This window comes from Lingula anatina, chromosome 1 (genome assembly GCF_051362555.1).
Source record: "Lingula anatina isolate TDL-2025a chromosome 1, LinAna3.0, whole genome shotgun sequence".
NCBI lineage: Eukaryota > Metazoa > Brachiopoda > Lingulata > Lingulida > Lingulidae > Lingula > Lingula anatina.
In genome coordinates, this window is record NC_141767.1 from 61,025,841 (window position 1) to 61,048,958 (window position 23,118).

A 23,118-nucleotide genomic window follows, 5' to 3' on the forward strand; every position below is an offset into this window, starting at 1 on the left:
ATATTTTGCAAATTACTTATAGCTGGTTTAAATCTATAATAACAAGTAGTGAACTCATTATTATTATTTTTCTTTATCAAAGATTGATGTCTTGATAAAAAAGTTCATTCTCCAGCAAGTGCTGCCCTCTTTCAATAAGTAGACTGCTACGTGGTTGTGCATGCGCATTGCAGACGACAACATGGCAAGGGAAGCTGATGTGGATGAGCTCTTCGAAATCAAAACTTCTTTATACACTGGAAATTACCAGCAGTGTATAAATGAAGCCCAGAAGCTCAAAGTAAGTTATATGTTTGCCTGAATTTGTTTGATTGCTACATGAAGCTTTATTTATATGTAAATATGTCGCCGGCTTACAAAATGAACTAACGTAACAGTAACATCAAACATTATAAATTAAAATAACAATTTGTTCATTCTTACGAATACTGCAGATTAAGTGATAGACATACACCATATTCATATTTCCTTTCATAGCCCTCACCCCAACTGAGAGAGGAAAGAGATGTTATAATGTACAGAGCTTACATAGCCCAAAGGAAGTACGGTGTTGTGTTGGATGAAATAGGTGCCTCCTCCCCTCCCGAGTTACAGGCAGTCAAAATGTATGCAGACTATTTGGCCAATGATACAAAAAGGTCAGTCAGCTGGGTAAACTTTTAATACAAAGGCAAATATTAAAAGTAGCAACATCATGTCAGAGGAAAAGAAACGCTGCCCTATTTGTTGGTCATAAAACTAGCTTGCTTGTTTATCACCCATGTTCATTGGCATATGAAGGCATAGGCATATTGAGTTAATGATATATTTAGCCAAATAATTTGGATGTATGAAGGCAAAATTTTAAAGCTTAGATGAAGTATATTGGTTCACTTTTTGATTGAAATGTTCTGTAGGTCTGTATTGTGAATGAAGCAAATCTGTATTTTATATTATAGGGACTCTATTGTCAGAGATCTTGACAAGCAGATGAGTGGAAATGTGGATTTGACTAACAGCACATTCCTTCTTATGGCAGCATCCATATATATTCAGGAACAGGTAGCTAATAACTAGTTTTCAAGGCTCTAAAAATGGTTAATGTATTAAATTGTATAATGATTTATCTTACGATGTGTTATATGGGTTCTGTACTGATTTCGTTGTTTCATGATAATATTTAAGTCAAGTTTTAGTGTCTCTTACAGAAAAATACATTATTATGTGTTAAGTGGCTCAATTTTTTCTTTTTAGGAAATCACTGACAATTTGAATAATCTGTTTGAACAACAATATTATTATTTCAATCTTACTTTCAGAATTTTGATTCTGCTCTACGGACACTTCATTCATCAGATAATTTAGAGTGGTGAGTCATGGACATTAGTTCTTTTTGTCTTGCAATAAATTCTATAAATAAAGGAGCTCATCAAATTTTTGTTGAAAAAAAAAACAATGAAATGCACATTTTTATCTGTAGAAATTGCTTTTGAAAACAATCTTTTTTTCACATGTTGTGGTGTCCTATGACATTTGAAATGTGTGCAAAGTTTTTTCATCTTAACTGCACCTTATTTATTTAATTTTACAAAATTCATTGGAACTTATCCTATTTTACAGCATTGCCACTATGATACAGATCTACCTGAAAATTGATCGAGTTGACCTAGCAAAGTAAGTGCAGATAGTGGTTTCAGACCACAACTTCCAGGAAGTCATGTATGTAGGCCACTGAGTTTCCCTTTATACTTGCATTTAATCATTCACTTCTTTTTTGTTGTATTGTAACATGTCTGCAGCAATATCTTAAAGTAGAAATTTTGTTTTGCTTCATTTTTGTTCATGTCCCCTTTAGGGTCAAGTATGGATCTGATGAGATAATTTTTTTGAAAAGTTCCATAGACATCTTGTCCAGTTTTTAGTCAGGTATCCTCCTCCCTCTTTCCCCTCTTAATCATTTTCTTCTGAAGCACACCTTCTGGTTTGTACTCCTGTTGAATTTAGTAATTGATTAATTGTAGCATTTAGGTAGAGTTATGAAAACTGCTTAAAATAATTTCAGTTATTTTGAACTGCTAGTCACAACATAGATTTTCAATATACTAAGGGCTCTTAGTTATCACCTATATCAGTCTGTCAACTTTTTACAGTGCTGTCATTGGCCAAGAGTGGCTGTACACTGATAGTTGTTACACTTGCATTATGCAAAACATTGCTTTGTCAGTAAATACCTCAAAAAGCTCATTCTAAAGTCCTGATATTGAACATGTATTATGCTGTGTTATAGTATTTTCTTGTTTCACCAGAAAGTTTTTGTATAGATGGTTTTAGAAAAAAAATCATATATGTTTACTATTATGCTATTAGTCATCTAATTATGAAATAGTAGTTTTCATTGAAATCCATTAGTGATCAATGTACCATTCTAATATTTCAGGAAAGAGTTGAAGAGGATGCAGGATACGGATGATGACAACATCCTCACTCAAATGGCCCAGGCTTGGTTTAATCTTGCTGTGGTACGTACTACAAACACCACATTTATCTAAATAGATAGTTTGACTTCATGAAATCTACCTTCCACAAATTAAGTTAAAATTCAAATTTTTGTTTGGTTAGTATATTTGTTTTAGACATTGCTACCCAATTTTTTTATGTTAAGATATTTTCAACTTGTAAACATTTTTCCCAAAATTAAATCCATTCATTTCTTTCTTTTATTGTTTTACATCATGGGAAAACAAACCATAATAAAGTTCTTAAAATAGTTCTTAAAATTTATCTCTTCTAATACTTTACTGTTTTTCGTTAAGTCAAGCCTTGCATATCATCAAAAAATATTTTTTCTTGCCTTCTAGGGAGGTGAAAAGTACCAGGATGCCTACTACATTTTCCAGGAGATGGCGGACAAGCATGTGTCCACCCCTCTCCTCCTCAATGGTATGGCCGCTTGTTACATGGCGCAAGGGAGGTTTGATGATGCTGAGGGGGCACTACAGGAAGCCATGGATAAGGTAGAATTAAATTGAAGGAGTTTATATTTAAAGTTGAAAATCTTTTAAGTCCACTATGTGGAATTTATGTTCACTTCATTTATTCCACTTCAAAAATGTGCTGGAACAGACTACCACTTAAATGTTAGCAGTATTATGGTATGTTGATTGATCAGGACACGTAGCAATCAAATATTTTGCTTTTAGCATTGTTTAATCTGTCAATTCTTCTTCCAGGACAGCAACAATCCAGAGACCTTGGTAAACATGGTGGTGCTTTCACAGCATTTAGGAAAACCTCCTGAGGTACAGTCTTGCTGTTAATTTTTTTCCAGACACTGAGTATTTTTATTTATTTATTTATTTATTTATTTATTGAACATACATGAATTGAGTTTTTTTACAATGAATAAAGGGAATTTAAACTGAGAATTAAAGTGAAAATTTGCATATGTTAGCTCTGGTGTGATGACACTAGTATTTTAATATGTAGCGTTGATCTGATTTCTGTCTACTGATATGCTGATTTCAGTCGTTTTTTTTTTTAGATAAAATGTTTAAAGAGCTTCTTTTTGCCTTGTTTTTCTAGGTTAGCAATCGTTATATTTCTCAGCTGAAAGATTCACATAGGAGCCATCCATTTGTGAAGGATTATCTCCAAAAGGTGAGATTAATTGCACTTTATGCAGAGATGTAACCAACAAAAACACTTGCTAAGTAAATTTTGTACATCATGGGAAAATATTTTAGACCAGCAAGGGAACAGGAAATCCTTTCCTTTGGTCAATTTGGTGAAATCTTGATATGTCTTACAATTTACCCCCAAATGGGCGATTATCGCAATTATTCTGGAATCTGTGTTTGCTATCGCACCATGTGGACTTTCATAGATAGCTACACTTCATAATTATCAGCAGACTAACAAATCTGAGGATCAAATATGGCCGACCAACTTAAATGCTTGTTGTGTAATCCCCACATTTACCCCAGGACCTGTTTTATGGCACTCTCCCCACTCAAATGAAGAGTTGTCATCCTTTAAAGACGTGAAAAGTTGAATGCAATTCAAAGCAATGTCATGTACAACTTTTTCCTTCTGGCACAAGGCATTTAATTTTTTAATGACACAAGTCTTATAATGCTTTTCTTCTTCTCTTTTTAGGAAAATGAATTGGACAGATTAGTAAAGAATTATGCTCCATCAGTATCAGCATAGGGACAAGGTCAAAGTTAATGGAACTATTAGAGTGTATACAGCAGCAAATCTGTGTTCGCACTCATTGTATTATAATATTTTGGACACTGTATGTCATTGGTCTTGTTATTTCTGATATCTTTTCTGTAACAAAGCTTCTAGGACAAGATTGGAAAGAGAGAGTCTGGATCTTAACAAAATCATGCTATAGTCACTGGGAAGAAATGTTGAAGAAAATGAAAGGAATGTAAGGAATGAGGGATTTTCAAGAGAATCTATACTTTATATTTAAAAAAATAAAATTATGTAGATAACTATTATTATTATTATGTGTTATTGCATTAATTTCTTCTTCAGTATTTACATTTGACCCCTATAGCCTTCTCTAAAATCAAAGGATATCGTACAATCATGAGAATGTCCCTCTTTTTATTTGTAGAGTACAAAACCTACATGTGAAGTGGGACATATAGTTCTTCAGCTATTTTTCTGATATCTGAGCTTGTCTTTAGATCACGTGACCTCCACTGATGGCTATACTCTGTTAAAATCTCTTAAGAGATTTTAACAAAAAAACAAACTTTTTAGAAAAAAAAACGGACTAACTTTGAATGTAAAAATGGATTCATTAACCATTGGTTAGTATGGGAAAATTGTTGTTTACTCCAGGAAAATTCATTTTTTGGCCGAAACGAAGAGTTATTATCCCTTTAAGATTCTTTTTGTCTGAACTGCGCTTCACATCCCTGATTACTAAACAAATGTTACAAGTTCATTGTGTTGCCATTTTTGAAAAGCACCTTATGAAAGTTCATAAAATTTACTAGTTTATTTGCAAGTGGATCATAAAGGAAATCCATAACAGTTCGACGACAGTCAAGAATTGATTCACCGAAAGCTCCTCGAAAAGTAAAAAAAAATAATAATAATAACAGCAAAATTCAAACCTATTTTCAAGATATTATTTAACTGAATGAAGTTAAGAAGAGGATAAATTAAAGATCATGAAAGACGGGTATGTGTTTTTATATACTCGATTTTACGTGGAACGCGCTTTATTTTTATTTCTTTTTTAATTGCTGTATTGAATCTCTGCCATCTTTCATAAAAACCGAGTTTTCTCACTTTTAGCTTAACAAGCGTAAAATATATTAAACAAACAAAAGATTTTCAAAGTGCTTTCGTGTTCCATCTCATACCCGGAAGTTTGAATGAAATGCATTTTTTGCGGAAAACTGCGCTAGATGTGGATTTATATACATAAAAAGATAGTAGAAAGAGTTACGCAATGAGCATTTTTTCCAAATCATCCACGGAAGATTACTTTAAAATCTAAATATTTACTTAGGTACACGGTCTAAGAAAGACGAGTAACATATACATTCATTTGAAAATATCATACCCGGAAGTTTTCTTAATGACTGGAACCTGTCACCTGCTGATGATTGTCCCTCAGACCCCCTACGTATATATGTCCCTCTTTATATCCTAATATGGTTATCTCACCTATCGGCTGTAAAAAGATAACTATAATTTGATAAGCGAAATCAAATTGACCAACAACGGATTCTGTGGGTTTCATATTCGAAATTTTATTTATATTCAACTAGGATGGTTCTTTCTATTGTTTTGTGTCCGGGCAACCAAAATAGATGGTTCCTTCAGTTTTCATATATAGTATACTTACATGCATGGCCTCCATTGTGCAAGCATGTGAACTTATGGACGGTACGTAAGGAAGAAAATAACCATCATTAAAAAACATTTCTTATTCCTTTTAACGGGGATTTGTGACAGTTTTCTGAGCATTTTCATTTATTCAGCGTGTCCGGTCAACCAAGATGATACTTCCAAGTTTTTTTATATATCGATTTTACAGTGAAAGGAATAGCTTCCTTCCGCCTTTGGTTTCCACACCTGACCATAGAACAGACAATTACATTTTATGATCAATTGAAATTGACCCCTGACAACAAGTGCGTGGAATTGAGTTATCCACAAGTCGCAATGATTACACTTTTTATTATATACAAAAAGTGTATTTTTGGCTTCGTGTCCGGTCAACAAAATAATGCCCACACTGTCCAACCCTTAGTATTTTGAAAAAAGGTAAATACTCGTAATTGTTACTCAGCATGATAAAACAATTGGGTCCCTCAAGTTCTGTCCCGACAAATACGAAGGTAATGTAGCCATAAGGACATACACCGGGGGTTGTGTTTTAAGTACGTTTTCTTGTTTAGCTTTCCCAAGTCCCCATCAGTTTACGGATCGCTATGAAAAGAAATTATATTAGGACTGATTGACGCTTACCACGGCACGGACTAAACTCTTTCTTTTTCTGTCAGCACTGAGCGAGTGCATGGCATTGCGCACTGCAGAGCACACATATGGGTCTATATTTTTACACATTATGATGTGTTGCGACCAATAACAGTCTTGGGGAGACCCACATCCAGCTGCATATCTCATACATTGTGGCTAGAATTCTCCAGTGTATCCTCTGCATGGAACCGTTTTACACCGACTTAACGCTCTTTCCTCTTGATTACCTCCGAGAAAAGAAGAGAAATAGTTTAGTGCGTTAGTATCAAATAACAGCCATTCAAGTAACATTACCTATTTACAATAAACATAGTATCATATTACCATAGTAATATTTAGTTAACGCTAAGTAGACAATGATAATGCGTCTGTCTTATTCCGTGGTATGGTATGGTGAGTCACCCAGTGACGTAGCACCGCCGCCGGATTGAAGCCACTTCTCGACCTTATTAAAGGTATAATATGCTGAGGATCCAGCCCTAACCTGACAGTAGTAGTATTTCCGCGTTCAAACTCACAGTTGTAGTTGAACATGGCGCGTTTCCTGACACCCAAGGGACTATTTGCTTTATTGCTTTCCATGCTCGCACATCTCTGCCAAGGTAGGTGATATATTTGGCTGTATATTTTATTCAAATCGTGGCCACCTTTCCCCTGTATGCGCTGTGTGTGTGTGTGTGTGTGTGTGTGTGTGTGTCTGTGTGTGTGTGTGTGTGTTAAAGAGTGGGGGCGTGAGGGATGAGGAAAAAAACGAGAATAGGTAACTGCCAACACTATTGTCAATCCAAATTAGCAAACGTTCACGCAGTAAAGCAGGAAAAGAGGCAACATTTTCCCCTTTCTGTTTGATAACACATATAGGTCACTATACTTTTGGTGTCTGTAAGTTCAACTCTATCGTCTGCATGAGCGCTATCAATCTATATTTGTCTGTAGCTTTTATTGATCGACAATGAGTTTTATTACGTCTGGCTGTACGATATTTACATTTATATGGAAAAGTCACACTTGTCGAACTTAAACCAAGTCGACATGGTATAAACACAATCTTATTACATTTGCTGCATGGTTTGGGAACGAAATACATTTGGTTTTATTTTTAGAGCTTTGCCCCATGCTCACATGACTGAGAAGTGTGTAGTATTCCCACGTTTGGCGGAGTGGTAATTCAATAACCTAATTATTATATAAGCTGACAAATCTATTACCTTAGCTGTAAAATACGCCTACTGAGAAACACTGACTCATTATGTTTGAAAACAGGCAAAATGATGTCTGAAATTCTATTATCCAACGCAAAACGCCATATCATGATCTGATCAATTTGATGATGTCACTCGTTCAGATAAAATTACTTTTTTCGCAACAGACCTGCTTTTAAATTATTTTTAGAGAATTAGATATGCATGTGATTCACTTGGGATTTTTATGTTAGTCATTAATTAAACTTTAATATTCAACCGTGACAGTTGTTGGCGACTGAGAGCAGGGATAATTAATGATATAATCAATGAAATGGATATTTCCCAACATGATCCAATTAACTAGAGCGGGAATAACTACATTTGGGTTAATTTCTCTAAAAAATTCAAGTACACCGATATAAGAAACCGTGATCTTTCGATACTCGACACGATTCGGGTTAAGACAGCGCATATTATCATTACCCTCTACCAGCGCCACAGATTGAGTTTTCTCTAGTTATTCACAGATATGCCTCTAGATAAATGATGGTACTTTTCATGCACTGTCACTCGTCAGGGAGAAGTGCACATAATTATCTGCGACCCTTGTGGAGGGTGCATTATCATTCCCTGCGTGGTGTTACATCTCACTCAATTAAAAGTTTTTTTGTTGATTCTGAGACACCCAGTCTTAAGATACATACGAAGTTTGCTAGTAGACAGCACAGGTGAACATATTCGACCTTTCTTCCCCTAGCAGCAGTGCACTTTTAAAAACATTACAATGAATGCGATTCACGTATGATAGGCACATATGATCCTGAGAAATAAGGGTTTCCATTAATACGTGTTTTTCCAGTGAACCTCTCCATGGTGTTCTTGTTATAAGCTAATTACGGTATCGCATACCCACTTTGTGTGGATAGGCCGACAGCAGAAGCTAAACCTGAATCAAGGCTTTGACATCTCAAAGAAGGAAAGAACTGTATTTTTGGGCTGACTGTGTATATGCATTTTGGTATAAGCTTATAGTGTATACACAAGTAACAATCAGTGCGCTGTTCAGTGGAAATCCTTTGTTACAGACGCACACACACGCACATGCACACACACATACACACACATAAAACCGGTCTAAGTTACAAACTGATCAGAAATTGATATAGAAATTGCAAAATACGAAAATAAGAAAATGTTACTTTAAAAAATAAACAAATTTCTTTTTCAATAAGCTAGTCTGCTGCTCCCCCCATCCCCTTCGTTCCATCTAAGTATGATCAACCATTTTGGGTTTGTACCATCTTATTTGACACTTTTTAGGTGTTATTCATTTGTCTGTCCCCTTTCCGTGTTTCCTTTCAACAGCCTATAAAATAAAACAAAGGGCGCCTTAAAATACATTTCAATTGGAGTTTTAAGCGAAATCCCGCTGAGCTCCGTTGATTGAGTCTTTTTTCTTCACGTGCGGATTTCATCCTCAAGAAAGAGCCGCCATTGTTTTACCCGTTTCACCTTACAGTGGCCGTCGCGTCTATCTTGCCTTTTCCCCGAGAAACTGATCCACATTTTCATGTTTTATTAACAATGACACACCATGGACAAATTTGCGGTTTGGTGAATATATTTTACATTGAGTCAAGCATTTTACAAATTCAAAGAAATGTGGTAAGGAATCATTAATGCCGACATCTTGCCTTGTTTCTGATGCAGTGGTTTGTTATCTTTGTTGTCTGCAAGTTGTAAATGCCTAACTGATGATATTTCTTTACACAGTTCGTACCCAGGTTACAAAAACTGAAAACGATACCCGTAATCTAATTCAATCTACGTATAGCCACTGCCAAAAAACAGCAGAGGTTTTCTTTTCTTTTCTTTTTTTTTAGAGATCTGATCAGTTGCGTATGGAAATCATCCTTTTCATTTCTGAATGAAAACCCATGCAATTTTTCTAAGGCCTCGAGATAAAGATTGCTGCATCACAAGATTTTATTGTGACCTTATGTAATTCATTTGACCGATTTCGTTTGCAATTTGGGCGCTGTTGATCTTTGTATCACATGGTCATCAAGACGATCTTCTAGTGCTATGTGAATTGTTTGACAGCAACTGCCACGTAGGACGAGAGGGATATCCCTATGATAAGACAGGCTCTAGAGAGCGCAAGCTGAGTTCTAATAAAATGAAAATGTTCTACGTCACTTGTCCCCGTTTTTTCTTTATTTTCGATTCATGTTGCTAGTATTTTGAACTAAAAGTGAGATATGGTACTCAAAGCGTGTTTTTTCTTTTTCTTTTCTTTTCTTTTCATTTTTTTTTTTTTTTTTTTTTTTTGTGACAAAACAGTAATTTTTGTGCTTTCTAGTACATGGTGGTGATGTGGAGTTGCTAAATGCTAATTAAAGTTAACTAAAAGTCAAGTTCATTTTAATGTGCGTTTGATCATGATTACACTAGTACTGCTTTAATTGATGGGTAACTAAAAGTCAAGTTCATTTTAATGTGCGTTTGATCTTGATTACACTAGTACTGCTTTAATTGATGGGCAATAAACAATATGTATCATATTTTTCATGATTGATGTTAAAGGTTCCCTCCAAATGTGTGTTTTTTTACAGGGCAAACTCCTGTATTACTGGATTTCACCGACAACACAAAGGACAGATTCGACGAGGGGCAGCCGTTAGCGGGAGCAACGTTAGAATTAACTTGCAAAGTGAATTTTCAACCAAGGTCTGAGCTGATGCAGTCATTCAAATGGCTATTCAATGGCGAAGAGATCCCAGTATCTCCCTTTGATCCTAACAAACCACAGCAGAAAGACAGAATCAACATCGCTGGAGGGGAAGCGGACTCGACCCTCTACTACCCCGGGGTAACTCTAGAGAACAGTGGACTGTATACATGCACCCTAGACGGGACATTCGTGGGGGAGTTCCATAAAGAGATTTATGTAATAGAAGGTACTATTCTTTTTTAGACAGTATTATTTATCTCAATTTGAAAATATTGTTTTCAGGTCTTCTTGTTCGCTGTGCTTCAAGACAAATACTCGAAAATCAAAAGGTCTAGGTATATTAAGTTTATTGATGTAGACCTATATGGCAAAATTGGTAGTGGTTTAATAATCATAGGGTGCCTTCCGAATTGGCCATGATAATTATGACTATCAAAACGAACAAATAGATTTTCCTGTCTGTCCAGAATATATATAAGAAGACGGCATACTGAATATGTCCTCTACGGTTTTATTTTATGCTTTCGGTTCCTTGCTATCCACAATGATATCGAGAGCCTATAATGACACACACTCACACTAAAAAAAAACCTTTCTATCTCGTATATCTAACCTCCGAAACCTTGTAAATCAAAGCCACGTGCAAATAAAGCTCCTGAATAAGGTCTTAGTTTAGAAAATGTCACAAGGTAGACATGCTTTGAAAGAATTAAGGAAATCTATCGACCAAATTTCTCGCACTGCAACTAAAACGCAGAGCAAGGTTTTAAAAGATTATAAAAAGAAAAATTTTAATTAAAACTGATAAAAAATCAAATAAATAACTCAAAATCATTCATTTCTATTTCGTCATGTCATGCTGGCATTCATTGCATTAACACTAAATCAACACTCTTTCAGTGGTCACAAATAATGTTACCCTGAATCGGACGGGCCAGAACGCCACGTTGGAGTGCACGGTTTACAACTGGCCTGCATATGACTACGACAGCTCTCTCTTCAAACGGGACGGCGTCCAGCTGAACTCGAACGGGAAGGATTATTTTCAGCCACCATATGCCAAGCCCATCTTCAAAAACGATTACATATCAGGTTCCGTGAACGAGCTGGTCATACTGAATGCCGGTACGTGACAGAGGAAAAAGAGACATGAAGGGGAAATGTTATTGACAATTTAGACTTAAAACAAATGATTATATAGCGAAAAGGTTAAATTTAATTACCACTTTGGTCCTTTTTTGTCTGACAAAATATTGTATTTTTCGTAACTTTCGGTAACTCTCAAGTGGAAGTCCTATAGCTGTTAACAAAATTTTACTTTAATCATCATTTGCTTACTAGCTCTATCGGATCTTTTTTTAATGTTTTGCATTTCCTTTTCCATTCCAGGACCTGAAGACGCTGGCGAGTACACTTGTGGCGTGTCTTTGATAGGCCCCCGGTCACATATTATTACCAAGAGTATTTTTGTCACAAGTAAGCTTATTTTAATGCAATCAAGAAAAGAAACCAAGAAAATATGGTAATTTTAAGGCTATGTGTCAATTAGACCACATTACGCTTACATCAGATCGATTATTTCAATAAAAAAATGTCCTTTTATCCTGCTTATGACTGAAGTATTCTTAGTATCTTTTAAAAGACTTTATGTTATCCCTGGCAAAGGGCAGCATATTGAATCTTGTGTGTTAAATTATGACTCACAAAGCCAACTTTTACCCACTGAGATCTGAAATTTCCTTTGTCAATTGTTTAAATCTATTTGCAGCATTTTTTTCCTTTATATTTGTATTTTAGGTCCCACAAAAAAGGTAGCAAATGTCGCTTCTTTCCTCGAGAACTCGACGTTGTCGTTTCATCTTTTGGTTTTATTGAGTGTTCTGTGGTCACTATAACTGGATTGTTGCGGAAGCTTAACTGGCACCGAAACTGTTATTTATTGCCAAGCAAGGAGGCGGTCACACAAATAAATCAACACTATAGCAGCCAGAGGAGCGAATACGCTGCTGATTCAACTTTGCCATCAATTTTTTAGGACTTTATTTCCGATAAGTTTTTCATATCGAAAACCTATATGGCATTGTTTAACACACTTGTTGTACTTTACGTCAAATATAAGAAACATTATGTCAAAGTAAAAGTCCCTTGAAAATGTCAAAATTTTGAATTACGAAAAGACTGATTAATTTATGCACGCTGATTTAATCATTATAAAATGAAAACTCCACTGTCCTATGCCTGCATTTAAAAGCTTCTGCTCAGGAAGGTAGCATATCATTAAGCAGACTTTGGGTGATATTCTTGCTATTGTCATGTATTAGAGCAGGTCTCTTGTATATATACACATATATTACACGTTTTTGTCTACTTAAAACTAAGAGCAGGTCTCTTTGGTTGTTTATGTAGTTTTTTTTCACAGTTACAACGTCTACGTCTTCTACACGAATGCCTTATTTATTTATAGTGAAATAAATCGTATATAAAATAACATATGTATTGAGTTTAAAAATCATTTGTGTCGAAGCGCCATTGTTTTAGTTATCTATACGTGTGTGCGTAAGTGCTTGTATGTATGTATGGGCACGGAAGTAGGGAATTGTTACAATAGAAAAATGGTGGAGTTTGTATGTATCAAAAATGGAATTATTTGCAAATAACCTTTCTGTGTTAAATTTTTATATTAAGACACACAATTCCAATAAAATTGAAGAGAATTTCGACGATATCGGATTCAAGCTACCTTTTTATATTCGTCAAAACATCAAAAAGAAAGATCCACTCATTTGCTTAAGGCCTGGTTCACTTGGGAACAGCAATGCAAATTTGTAACAAACTCTTGCATAGACTTTGATGCTGCACCTTTCTACACCCAAATGGTGTTGTGAAAAAAGCACAACGAATTTAATTGTGTTAGATGTACTATAATGCATTCAAGAAAACGTTAAGTTCCACATGAGAGTGATTTGTTCTACCCTCAAAATACGACAACGGGGTTTTCTCAAATCCACCACCATGTCTCAGAAACAGTTCTGGATATTCCATCAATACCAGTAAAATTCCTATATTCTACCACCACCGCCGCACCACCATAAGGTTGTATCACTACCGCAACAGGTACAACACTTGAGACTTGGTTTTGAAGTTGATAAATAAAGTACAATATAATTTCCACTTGTAATAATATTTACGGTCTTACTAGAACCAAATTCTGACTGATGCTTTTTGTGAAATGTAACCAAGCCAGAAAGAATTACCTATATTCATTGTACTGACTATCCCTTACTCAATGCTTTTTGCAAATATCTCCAATATTTTATCCTCATAAGTCATTACAGATTGTATTTTTACTGACATATATTTATTTTATAATTTTGATAATACTAATAATATCAAAGAAAAGTCAAAAAAAAAAAAAAAAAAAAAAAAAAAAAAACGAAATCAAGTAGGCCTGAAATTTTATAAATATCTTTTGTATTTACCAGTCACATGGGTTTTGGTTAAATGGGTGAGTCATGGCGGATATCATAGCAGGAACAGGGGTTGCCCAGTTTACAGCCATCCTCCACGTGGTTATTTGCGTATTATTTACATAAGGCTAAGACAAAGAGGGAAACATGACAGACTTCTTATCATATAAGCAATTCATGTTCACTGTTGTTTTCTGTATAGGTTATTCCTCACGAGGTAAGTGTCTGCATGGTTTCAATCGTACCTCTCTGTTATATAAAATACTTCTTAGGCAAAGATTCTTCGATTTACAGACAGGAGTAATTCCCTTGAAAATACACGCAAGCTAATTACGTGTTTCGAAAAGTGATGCATTGTTTCTGGTTGTATTGTTGTTTGATTGTCTAATTTCTAACGCGTTTCGTGTTCAAGGAGGTGGGTTATGGTAATCCAAAATATGCTGTTGTTAAGTTTAATTCAACAAAAATTAATGTAAGAAAACAGTGAATGAACGGTGTAATGACCTGAAGTCACCTGGTGTGCCCGAGTCCACTGGGAGTTCACCTATGGTATCAGAAAATACCGTTTCTAATGCTTGACACAAACGGAGAGCGTCGTGTTTTAGTTAAATAGAAATTACCACCAGTACTCTGAAACTTGTGACACAACATTTACAGGTACATATAAAGGAGTACGAATCATCACTAGCTGCAACGGGTCGTCATTCTTAATTTTGACTCTCATTTTGGAATAGATGCAAAGTCAAGTCAAAATTCTCGATTCCGACATTCATTTAGACATCTGTGATGTTGGCTAATTGTATTGGTGATGAGTTTCAATTGTTGTGAACATAATGAATTAAGGAACGTAAAAGTATAGAGAAACATGTGCTGTTAACTTATAGGAGGTTTGATACATCATTAGGAAGAATTTTACGGGTCTTTACAAATTGTTTACCCATGCGTAAATTATTCCCTATTACGCAGTTTTCACTTAATTATCAATAGTGCTGAACTTATTAATAGGTGTTCGGAAGGAATTTCCAGTTAGTCTTGGACCTTTACATGCTATTACAGATTCCTACATAGGCTACCCAGCCACTGCTTGCGGCTGGTTTGTGCGTTTTTAATAACTAGTCCCATTGTATTATTGATTTTGTTGGTACGCTGCATAAACGACTCCCTCTTACAAAAACCCCTTTATTTGGAATTTTGTTCATTTGATAATTATTAACTTTGTATACAATCACCATTTTGTGTAGCCAGATTTTGATGATAGACACTGGTACTCATTTGGTTTAATATGAAATTTAACACTTGAAGATATTTGTATATTGCGGATATTTCTAACTTTGAGATCATCGTAATTTTGTTAGTTTGGAGTTTGAAAGATAGCGTGACGTGGTTACTGAAAACTCCCAAAAAGTAACTTAAACCGTAATTTCATTAGAGTCATCATGACACTTATAAACTCATTACAATCAGAACCATCAAGAATATATTTATTTTTGTATCAGTAGAATCCGTTCCACGACCGACAGCTGTTGCGTCGTTCTGGGAATCTTTTATCGAGAGTTGCATTATTAATTAATACATCCGATAAGTGTGCAAAGGTACTGCATATGTAAACAAAACTTACCACGGTTACCAAAATGCTTTTTTTTCTGTAATTTTTTGTAAGGAAACAGTTTGGAGGTAAATGTCACGTTTGAAGACAACACAGTTCACAAGTATGGAGACTTCTTGCCGAACTACATAGCGAGTGACAGCCTGATATTCAAGTGTAATGCTGATATAACGGAGAGCGGTGCAACAGATTTCGGCTGGTATCTCAACAAAAAACCCATTTATACTTCCGACAAACCGGGACATCCCTCCAGTCATGGCCGCTTTCACGGTGGCGATGGACCTGACAGACCATCTGCAACAGTGCTGACCAGCACCCTGATATACCCGAACGTCACCGTGGACCAGAGTGGAGAGTATACATGTGAACTGAACGGCGTCAAGGGAGCCAATGCCACCAAGAGCGTGTACATTATTGACGGTATGGGGATGATGTTTATACATATTATTCCAAGTCAGTTCCAAGTTGCGTTAGTGAATTGCAATTATTTACAAATTGATGTTTCTAAAATGTGATACACTAATTCATTCATTCTTTATAATAACCTTTAAACCAAAATTACGTACTTTTAATAAATGCATTTCAGAAAAAAATAACACTGATGAAGGCTTAATCGGTTGCCATCTTGATCGGCTGTGGTTTTATTTATTATGTCATACGGGACTCATACCAGACCACCGTAGTAAAAAAAAAAGTACTGCCAACATATACAAACACTGAAAATTAGTTCATCTCTATAAGATTTTGTGCTTGTTCACTTCCAGTCCTTACCAATGTGACAGGCCAGGTTGATAGGGACCCAAAGAACGTGACACTTGAATGTGTGGTCTACAACTGGCTGGCACACGATCCGCCAATATTCTCAAAGGGCAGCAAAGAACTGGGCTCGGATGGGAAGAAGTACATAAAATCAAAATTCTCCACATTCCGAGAGGAAGGAAAATACAGGACGGGATCAGCAAATAGTTTAGTTATACTAAATGCCGGTAGGAAGCTACAACTTTGAGATTGCTTTTGTCGTTTTGCCACTGTGTATGTAGAAGTTCTCTACACTCCCTTCGAACGCTTGTATTGCTTTCGTAATACCCCCTTTTCACTGGAAGGCGTCCTTTCTGCGACCATGAAATTTGTCATCGCTGTGGTCTTAATAAGGAGGAACGAGTATTGATTTTGTATCAGAATGAATGCTCAATGATCGGCCAGCTGTCGGCACGTAAAGTATTATAATTTTTTAACTCTCAAATGGGGCCGTACTGCTGGACGCAGAAAGGATGCCGTCTATTGGAAAGGGGGCTTAATCTTTATTGTGCCGCGTTTTACCAATATAAATAGGGTGTTGTTTTGTAGGTGGATTAAAAACAGTGACATATCGTACATTCACTTGCTGTTGAGTAACGAGACTTTCTACGTATGGGTACATATATTAACATGTTTTTATGCATTTATTCTTCAGGACCAGAAGATATAGGCGAGTACAAGTGTTCTGTAACATTGAAATCTACAAATGACCACAGAATTACGAGGTCCATGTTCGTTACTGCACCAAACACAGTTGCCGGTATGAATTTCTTCTCACAGCTCTTCATTATATTAATGGAGCCGTTTTTTGAAAGATCGCACTTAAAAATGTTTCTAGATATTTTGAAATCTCTCGACAGATGAGAATTTGGATAAGGTTTTACAATCACTAAAAGATTTATGATGAGAATCAAAGCTGCACTATCTCACATATTCTAATTCAATTTCGACTTTTGTAAAAGAAAAAAGTGCAATATTTATGGCAAAGCAAGTATAATCCAATTGTAGGTGGAAGCAAACCCCCCCTTGTGCCGAGTGTGTTGTGGACAGCTGGCTTGGTCGTCGCATGCATCCTCTGGATTCTTTCAGCCGAGACGTGAAACCAGTCTGTATAGCTTCTACCTGGGGCTCAAGAAAAAAGGTCTACAACGTATGAGACGTGGATAAAAATTCATCGTTTTCTTCACGTGACTTTTTTTCCAAAATAGGACTTTACTCCGCAGTTCTTACTTGGTCTGGATCTTATGCTTGTTAAACCGATACAGTTAAGCAAAAAAAAAAAAATTCAAGGTCATCAATGCCTGCAGTTATCTCTAATAAGAGTATTTTTGTGTTCTCATCTTCGATGTTGCAAGTGGTATTTTTCTGACAATACCATTGTTAACTTAGGATTTTGAGAATCCAAGCCATTGTGTCAAGTCTTAATTATGACATCATAGTTTTGTCATACATTTCGGCCCCGTTTCATCAATGCCCGGAAGATGAATATTTTTCTGCTTTAAAATTGTAAAAGTCATATTAAAATGTTGGCCAATGCCGAAAAGAGCCCGATCCGTCCAGTTTTCAATTTTAAGTCCATCTTATTATTTTTTTAGCATGCATTTAAATTACAACATAACCTTTATCTAGCAAATGTGTAGTTTTTCTGGAAATACCTGTAAGACATACTTGAAAGACTCTCACCAACTCTTCTTTAATCGCAAAAGATGCCTGTTGTAATTAAAATTTCTCTCAGTATGTCAAACTACTTCAATGGAACCATCATAAGGTTGGGGTCACAAAAAGACAAGAGAAGATGCAGTGTTCAATTTAACTTTTTATTTCAGTTTGTCAAATTGTTTCACAATAAAAGCCCTGAATTTTAATATCATAATATGTAAGTTATTTGCTTACAATCTGCATATATCATAGCATATAGCAAACGTGCAAGAGCAAAGGCTGGTAAGATGGCTAATAAAGCTTTGGTTCATTCTCCCTAAAAATTATTATAAAAATTCAACTTTAGAACCGACTAGAACATAATAAACCAAAAAAGACCAGATTATAGTATTTCAGATTGACAGAAATAGGATGAGATTATTCTGCTCTAGTTTCTTTAGCACCTCAACTCAGTTGTACAAAACTTGGGTTTTCAAACTACTAAATCTTGTAATAACACTCAATGAAGTCAAGAAGTCCACTGTACACTACTAAGTCAACACATCCTGCCCAGTCAAAATATACAAATTGGTCATGTCTAATACCAGGTCACTACTATATAAATATTAATAAATATGATGATGTCATCTTAACTTACTATTAAAAAAATCTAAAGAAAATTTTGATTCATATAGGTAAATAAAAGCTGTTACTAGCTAAAGCATGCAAAAAAGCATCAGTTTTTTTTATTAATATAACCATATAATTTGACATATTTTCAAGCAAATTTGGGTAATAATATCAACAAGTCCAGCACTGCTCAACAGAGAAAAAAGTATACAAAAATAATTTGATATATCTTCTTTTCAAAAAAAAAAAAAAAAAAAAAAGAAAAAAAAAAAAAAAACAGTTCTACATCATGTTCATGGCTGTCTCTTGATGCCAGATTCCAGTTTATAATGATTTATTTATTGCTAAAGCATTTAATGACACCTGCAAAATCACCCAATTCCCTAATCTAATTGATAAATTGTCATTTAACAAGTGTTTTAAATTGTAAAAAATGCTGCAACCATATGTACTGTGGTAAAAATGCTGTTGTTTTCTCAACCTTATTGATTGAGGATAGAGACTTGCATATTTTTGTAACCTTATGGATATGAACACAAATGATTCTTTTGGTCGATTAACAAGTTCCAAAAAACACCACTTTAACTATTATATCCTGAGAATAAAACAGTGACAGGAAAAACAATCATATTAATTTTTAAATGTCCATACATAACAATAAAGTGATTTTTGTTTAAAAAAAAACAAATCTAAATGCAATACACATCTCAAACTCTTCCACTGGTGTCATCAAGATCATCTTCTGTCTCACTATCAAGAAGACTCTTGTCAGAGTTCCCAGTTTTCAAACCTCGATACTCCCCCTTAGCAGTATCTACCCCATTGGCTTTCCTATTCCTCCAAAACAAATACCCATTACTGTATGCTTGGAAAAGGAAAAATATCAACAAAAACAGAACAATAGACGACACACAGAACAGTATAGCAATTGCAACCATCCATATGACTTTTGGTTCTATGTAAGACATGGGTCTCTCCCTCAGAGGCACACAAGCTCCCTTACTTTGGATATAGTTCTTATGGCAAGTAAGACACTGTTGAGGAGTGGGTCCCGAACACGTCTGGCATGACACATTGCACACTTTACACACTAGTTGGAGAGTACCGTTAGTGTTGTTTCTGGTAGAGGTGCTTGGGTAGTAACCCCCAGGGCAAGTCTCCAGGCAGTCTGAGCCCAAGGCATACATGCCATCTGTACAACCTGCAATGAAAAACAAACACATAAAAATAGGTTTACTTACTTAATAAAGAGACAATATTTGTATTTCAAAAATTATATTTACTTGCAAAATAAAAAAGATCTTGACATTCAAAGTACTTAATTTATTTTATTGATGATCTAAAACTAAAGCATTCTCAATGGCATTACTTTTGCGGAAACACTGTTACGACAAACTAAGTGAGAAAAACTGCAAAGCTGTTGCTCGAGGATGATGAGGATGAAATGACAGACAGAAGGTACAGAGCAGGCAAGCAAACTGGCTAAATCACAACATATCTCACATTCAGTCAGAATTTGAAAAAGACATCATTTCCATTGCTGTTAAGCCGAAAGCCTCCAACCCAAGAAATAAATCCCAGCCTCTTTACAGGTGCAGAACCATACCAACCCATTACTACACAGGTTGCTTTCCAGTAGTTTTCTGTGTGAATACAGCTAGAAAGAACTATTATTTTTGCATGAGGATTCAGTCTGTTGTTACTGCTGTGGTTGTCATTCACAAAGTTGAAACACTTAACTTTTATCTGAAGTGAACCAAACTTGCACTTTCAAATTTCTAAATGCTATTTTTCATGTCTTACTATCAAAATATTTTTGAAAAATATCATCAACTTTGGTCTGATTTTGTGAGCAAAACTACACAACAACCTGCCCATGTAAATGGCTCATGAAGATAAGTTGAAGCCCACTACAAGAGGTTAAATTGTAATTTAAAATGAAGATTCAACCTGTTCACTACAAAAGTGCACAGTAATACCAGAATTTTTTTCACAGAGCTCTTAGAGGCATTATATTATATTCCTCAGCCCATTAACTATTGGCAAGATGTTAACCATGTTTTTTAATGGCATGTTAGTAGAAAATATATCAATACACCAAAATTTAGTGTTCACCAGGCTAAAAGGCCATAGCAACAAAAAGACGGAATGCTTGTTCAATCAGAAAAGTCCCTAGTGTGGTATAAAATGTGCAGGGTATAACACATTTGGCACTCAGACGTGACAGTGCAAGTGAAGTTGCATTTACATCAAGTTAAACACAGACATTTTCTGGATTTTAACATGACAAACTGATTAACAGATGAGAAAATTAGCCATTTTAAAACCCAGAACAGGTTCATGTTAGATGTGATGTAAATTGTGCTCATTGCTTAGATATCGTACTGTTTCATCAACCATAGTGCACTGTCCTTACCCAGCTGTAAAACTTCAACTATGCAATGCAACTATATGTACACTCTCAGCTTAAAGAAAAACAAAATAACAGCAGCAACAGTATGTCTCTTTTCTCTGACCGAATGCATGCAAAATGCCATCAACTACATAACATGCACACACTACAGGGTGATTCCATAATTTGTTGTACTTTTTTTTTCAATTATACTTTTGAGTTTCTTAGTAAGAAAAAATAACACAATATTACTTCATTAATAAACAAACTATGTTCAAAGCTAATCTCCATCTAAAACAGATTGGGTGGTATATTGTTATGTTGGTTTAAGCAATCTAAATAACACACATTTCACAATACATTCATGGTTAAAAAATAATGAAGTTCACTTAAATAAAAAATCAAATTAGTTAGGGACACAATAAACAAATAGCAAACTTTCTTAAGTACAAATGAATAAAGATGCGTGCTCAGAAAATTGATCTTGAGGTGTTGTATGGCATTTTAATCATCTATAGATATAGATCGGAAAACAGATGTGTCCATGCAACATGCACTCTGGGTATATAACAGTTGATCCTTAAATTTTAAACACTCAAAAAATTCTAAATCATATATTTCAACACCATCTGAATAATCCATGCACCAAGAAAACTGACTGCAGTTAAATTAAAAGTTAATTTCATGTTTTGACAGCAGCAGTAACAGGAAGTTGCACATAAATATGAAACTTAAAGCAATAAGATGTAAGGATGTAGTTTTGCATCTTGGTAAATTGATCCTATTGGCTTTCAGTTGGCTACAGGTACAATATGTGAATACAAAATACCACTGGTTTATCTTAATCCATCAGTCATCAAAACTAAGTTAATCTAACAACAAAATGTAAGCAATGTCCAGGCATGTCATTATTAATATTCTAAGTAAGGTCCAACAGCAATCAATACAAGATCAATACAAATAGATACTTTGATAGGTGTTGCTGCACCATCAAATGACATGCCTGAAAATCAAACAATAAACAAATGAAGACTACAAGTTTACATAAATAAGCCTTGGTTACATAATTATAACACCTGTGGCATATCATGCGTGTACACAAGTACCATGCTGGATAACACAGCTCAACTTCATTTTAAAAGGTGAAAAGGCCCAAAATCACAGACAAACATGCCTGGAAATAGGACATATTCCAACACATGCAGATAGTTAATGAGAAAGTTGCTTGGAATAAACAATTAGTTGTAATTTCTCAACTCTGCAGCCATGGTCTTTAACTCAGATCTACCACAATAACTGAACAAACAATTGGTTTGTTAGTGTTGATACATACACTCACCCTGGATACTTGAAGAGCTGAAACTAATAAGACTTGCTTCTGTTTGTCCATCACATTGAAATTTTGGACAAGGTAATTTTGTGATGAACCCAGTATTTATCATCATTATATTAACATTGAATGGATAGGTATTCATTTGAATTCCCCCCCCCCCTTTTTTTCCTAAAACATTGCTTTTTTTTTCAAGAATAACAGTAAAGTAATCTTATTAATGTTTCCTTAAATTAATGCTCAAAGACACTCAGATGGCTATTTCTTTGCCTTGGTTGACCAAATCTCAAGATTTTTTTTAAATATTTGATACCTCGTTTTTCCAATTTTGTTTCAATAAGCATTTATGTTTTACAATTTGGAAATGAACTGAAATGACGACATTAACATTAAAGGTATCAAAAAGTATTCAGATAGTTTTTTCTTTTCATCAAAATCTTCAATTTGCCAAAACAACAATTATCTTTTCTCTCTTTTTTCTTTAAAATACTGCTCCTCATTTGATTTTTTTTTCTGCAAAGACCTTCCAATATATATAACTCAACATAATAGCTGACTTATAAATACCTATAATTCAGATATTCACTTCTTTTGTACAAATCACCATTTCCAACGTATGGATTCATAGCGATTTCACTGTATATGTACACCAACACAGTATGTACAATCAGAAATTAGTTATCACATTAACTTGTGATGCTTACATCATTAATACATCAACATACAATCTATACCACATAAGTAAATATTTGTTTACACAAACAAAAGACAATACACTGAATAAATATATTATACAAGTATCTCTTTTCAAATTCTGTTCTACACCACAGATGACCAAATGTGATTT

The 23,118-nt window shown here is 35.0% G+C and overlaps 4 protein-coding genes across 6 annotated transcripts in view; 3 read left to right on the forward strand and 1 right to left on the reverse strand.

Annotated features, from left to right (window-relative positions):
* The first annotated feature begins 94 nt into the window (after window positions 1-94).
* On the forward strand, window positions 95-4,484 carry LOC106154840 (coatomer subunit epsilon). Its single transcript, XM_013529356.3, has 10 exons — window positions 95-280; window positions 478-638; window positions 939-1,041; window positions 1,299-1,348; window positions 1,600-1,653; window positions 2,417-2,498; window positions 2,838-2,993; window positions 3,210-3,278; window positions 3,562-3,636; window positions 4,135-4,484. Exons 1-10 carry the CDS (start codon window positions 161-163, stop codon window positions 4,186-4,188), a joined length of 924 nt encoding a protein of 307 aa, XP_013384810.2. The 5' UTR covers window positions 95-160; the 3' UTR covers window positions 4,189-4,484.
* Window positions 4,485-6,902: 2,418 nt separating this feature from the next.
* LOC106154173 (obscurin) lies at window positions 6,903-13,058 on the forward strand. The gene is made up of 5 exons (XM_013528447.2): window positions 6,903-7,094; window positions 10,292-10,636; window positions 11,311-11,535; window positions 11,800-11,886; window positions 12,208-13,058. The coding sequence occupies exons 1-5, from the start codon at window positions 7,025-7,027 to the stop codon at window positions 12,303-12,305; spliced, it is 825 nt and encodes a 274-aa protein (XP_013383901.2). The 5' UTR covers window positions 6,903-7,024; the 3' UTR covers window positions 12,306-13,058.
* Window positions 13,059-13,917: 859 nt separating this feature from the next.
* LOC106154549 (uncharacterized) lies at window positions 13,918-19,237 on the forward strand. The gene is made up of 5 exons (XM_013528936.2): window positions 13,918-14,094; window positions 15,538-15,903; window positions 16,248-16,469; window positions 16,937-17,041; window positions 17,290-19,237. Exons 1-5 carry the CDS (start codon window positions 14,025-14,027, stop codon window positions 17,379-17,381), a joined length of 855 nt encoding a protein of 284 aa, XP_013384390.2. The 5' UTR covers window positions 13,918-14,024; the 3' UTR covers window positions 17,382-19,237.
* Window positions 18,085-23,118, reverse strand: part of LOC106154677 (furin) — a 34,727-nt gene continuing 29,693 nt past the window's right edge. For all 3 annotated transcript variants that reach the window (XM_013529125.2, XM_013529116.2, XM_086999550.1), the window contains one exon: window positions 18,085-19,750. In XM_013529125.2, the coding sequence (XP_013384579.2) occupies window positions 19,257-19,750 (494 nt within the window). In that variant the 3' untranslated portion in view covers window positions 18,085-19,256. The remainder of the gene's footprint in view (window positions 19,751-23,118) is intronic.

Bases quoted from the DNA above. Each gene is read 5' to 3' on its own strand.
- LOC106154549 (XM_013528936.2), top strand. From the start codon at position 14,025: ATGACAGACTTCTTATCATATAAGCAATTCATGTTCACTGTTGTTTTC. The intron at 15,904-16,247 runs GTATGGGGATGA...GTTCACTTCCAG, and splicing joins GAGCGTGTACATTATTGACG to TCCTTACCAATGTGACAGGC. The intron at 16,470-16,936 runs GTAGGAAGCTAC...TTTATTCTTCAG, and splicing joins TTTAGTTATACTAAATGCCG to GACCAGAAGATATAGGCGAG.
- LOC106154840 (XM_013529356.3), top strand. From the start codon at position 161: ATGCGCATTGCAGACGACAACATGGCAAGGGAAGCTGATGTGGATGAG. The intron at 2,499-2,837 runs GTACGTACTACA...CTTGCCTTCTAG, and splicing joins CTTGGTTTAATCTTGCTGTG to GGAGGTGAAAAGTACCAGGA. The intron at 3,279-3,561 runs GTACAGTCTTGC...TTGTTTTTCTAG, and splicing joins ATTTAGGAAAACCTCCTGAG to GTTAGCAATCGTTATATTTC.
- LOC106154173 (XM_013528447.2), top strand. From the start codon at position 7,025: ATGGCGCGTTTCCTGACACCCAAGGGACTATTTGCTTTATTGCTTTCC. The intron at 7,095-10,291 runs GTAGGTGATATA...GTTTTTTTACAG, and splicing joins GCTCGCACATCTCTGCCAAG to GGCAAACTCCTGTATTACTG. The intron at 11,887-12,207 runs GTAAGCTTATTT...TTTGTATTTTAG, and splicing joins CAAGAGTATTTTTGTCACAA to GTCCCACAAAAAAGGTAGCA.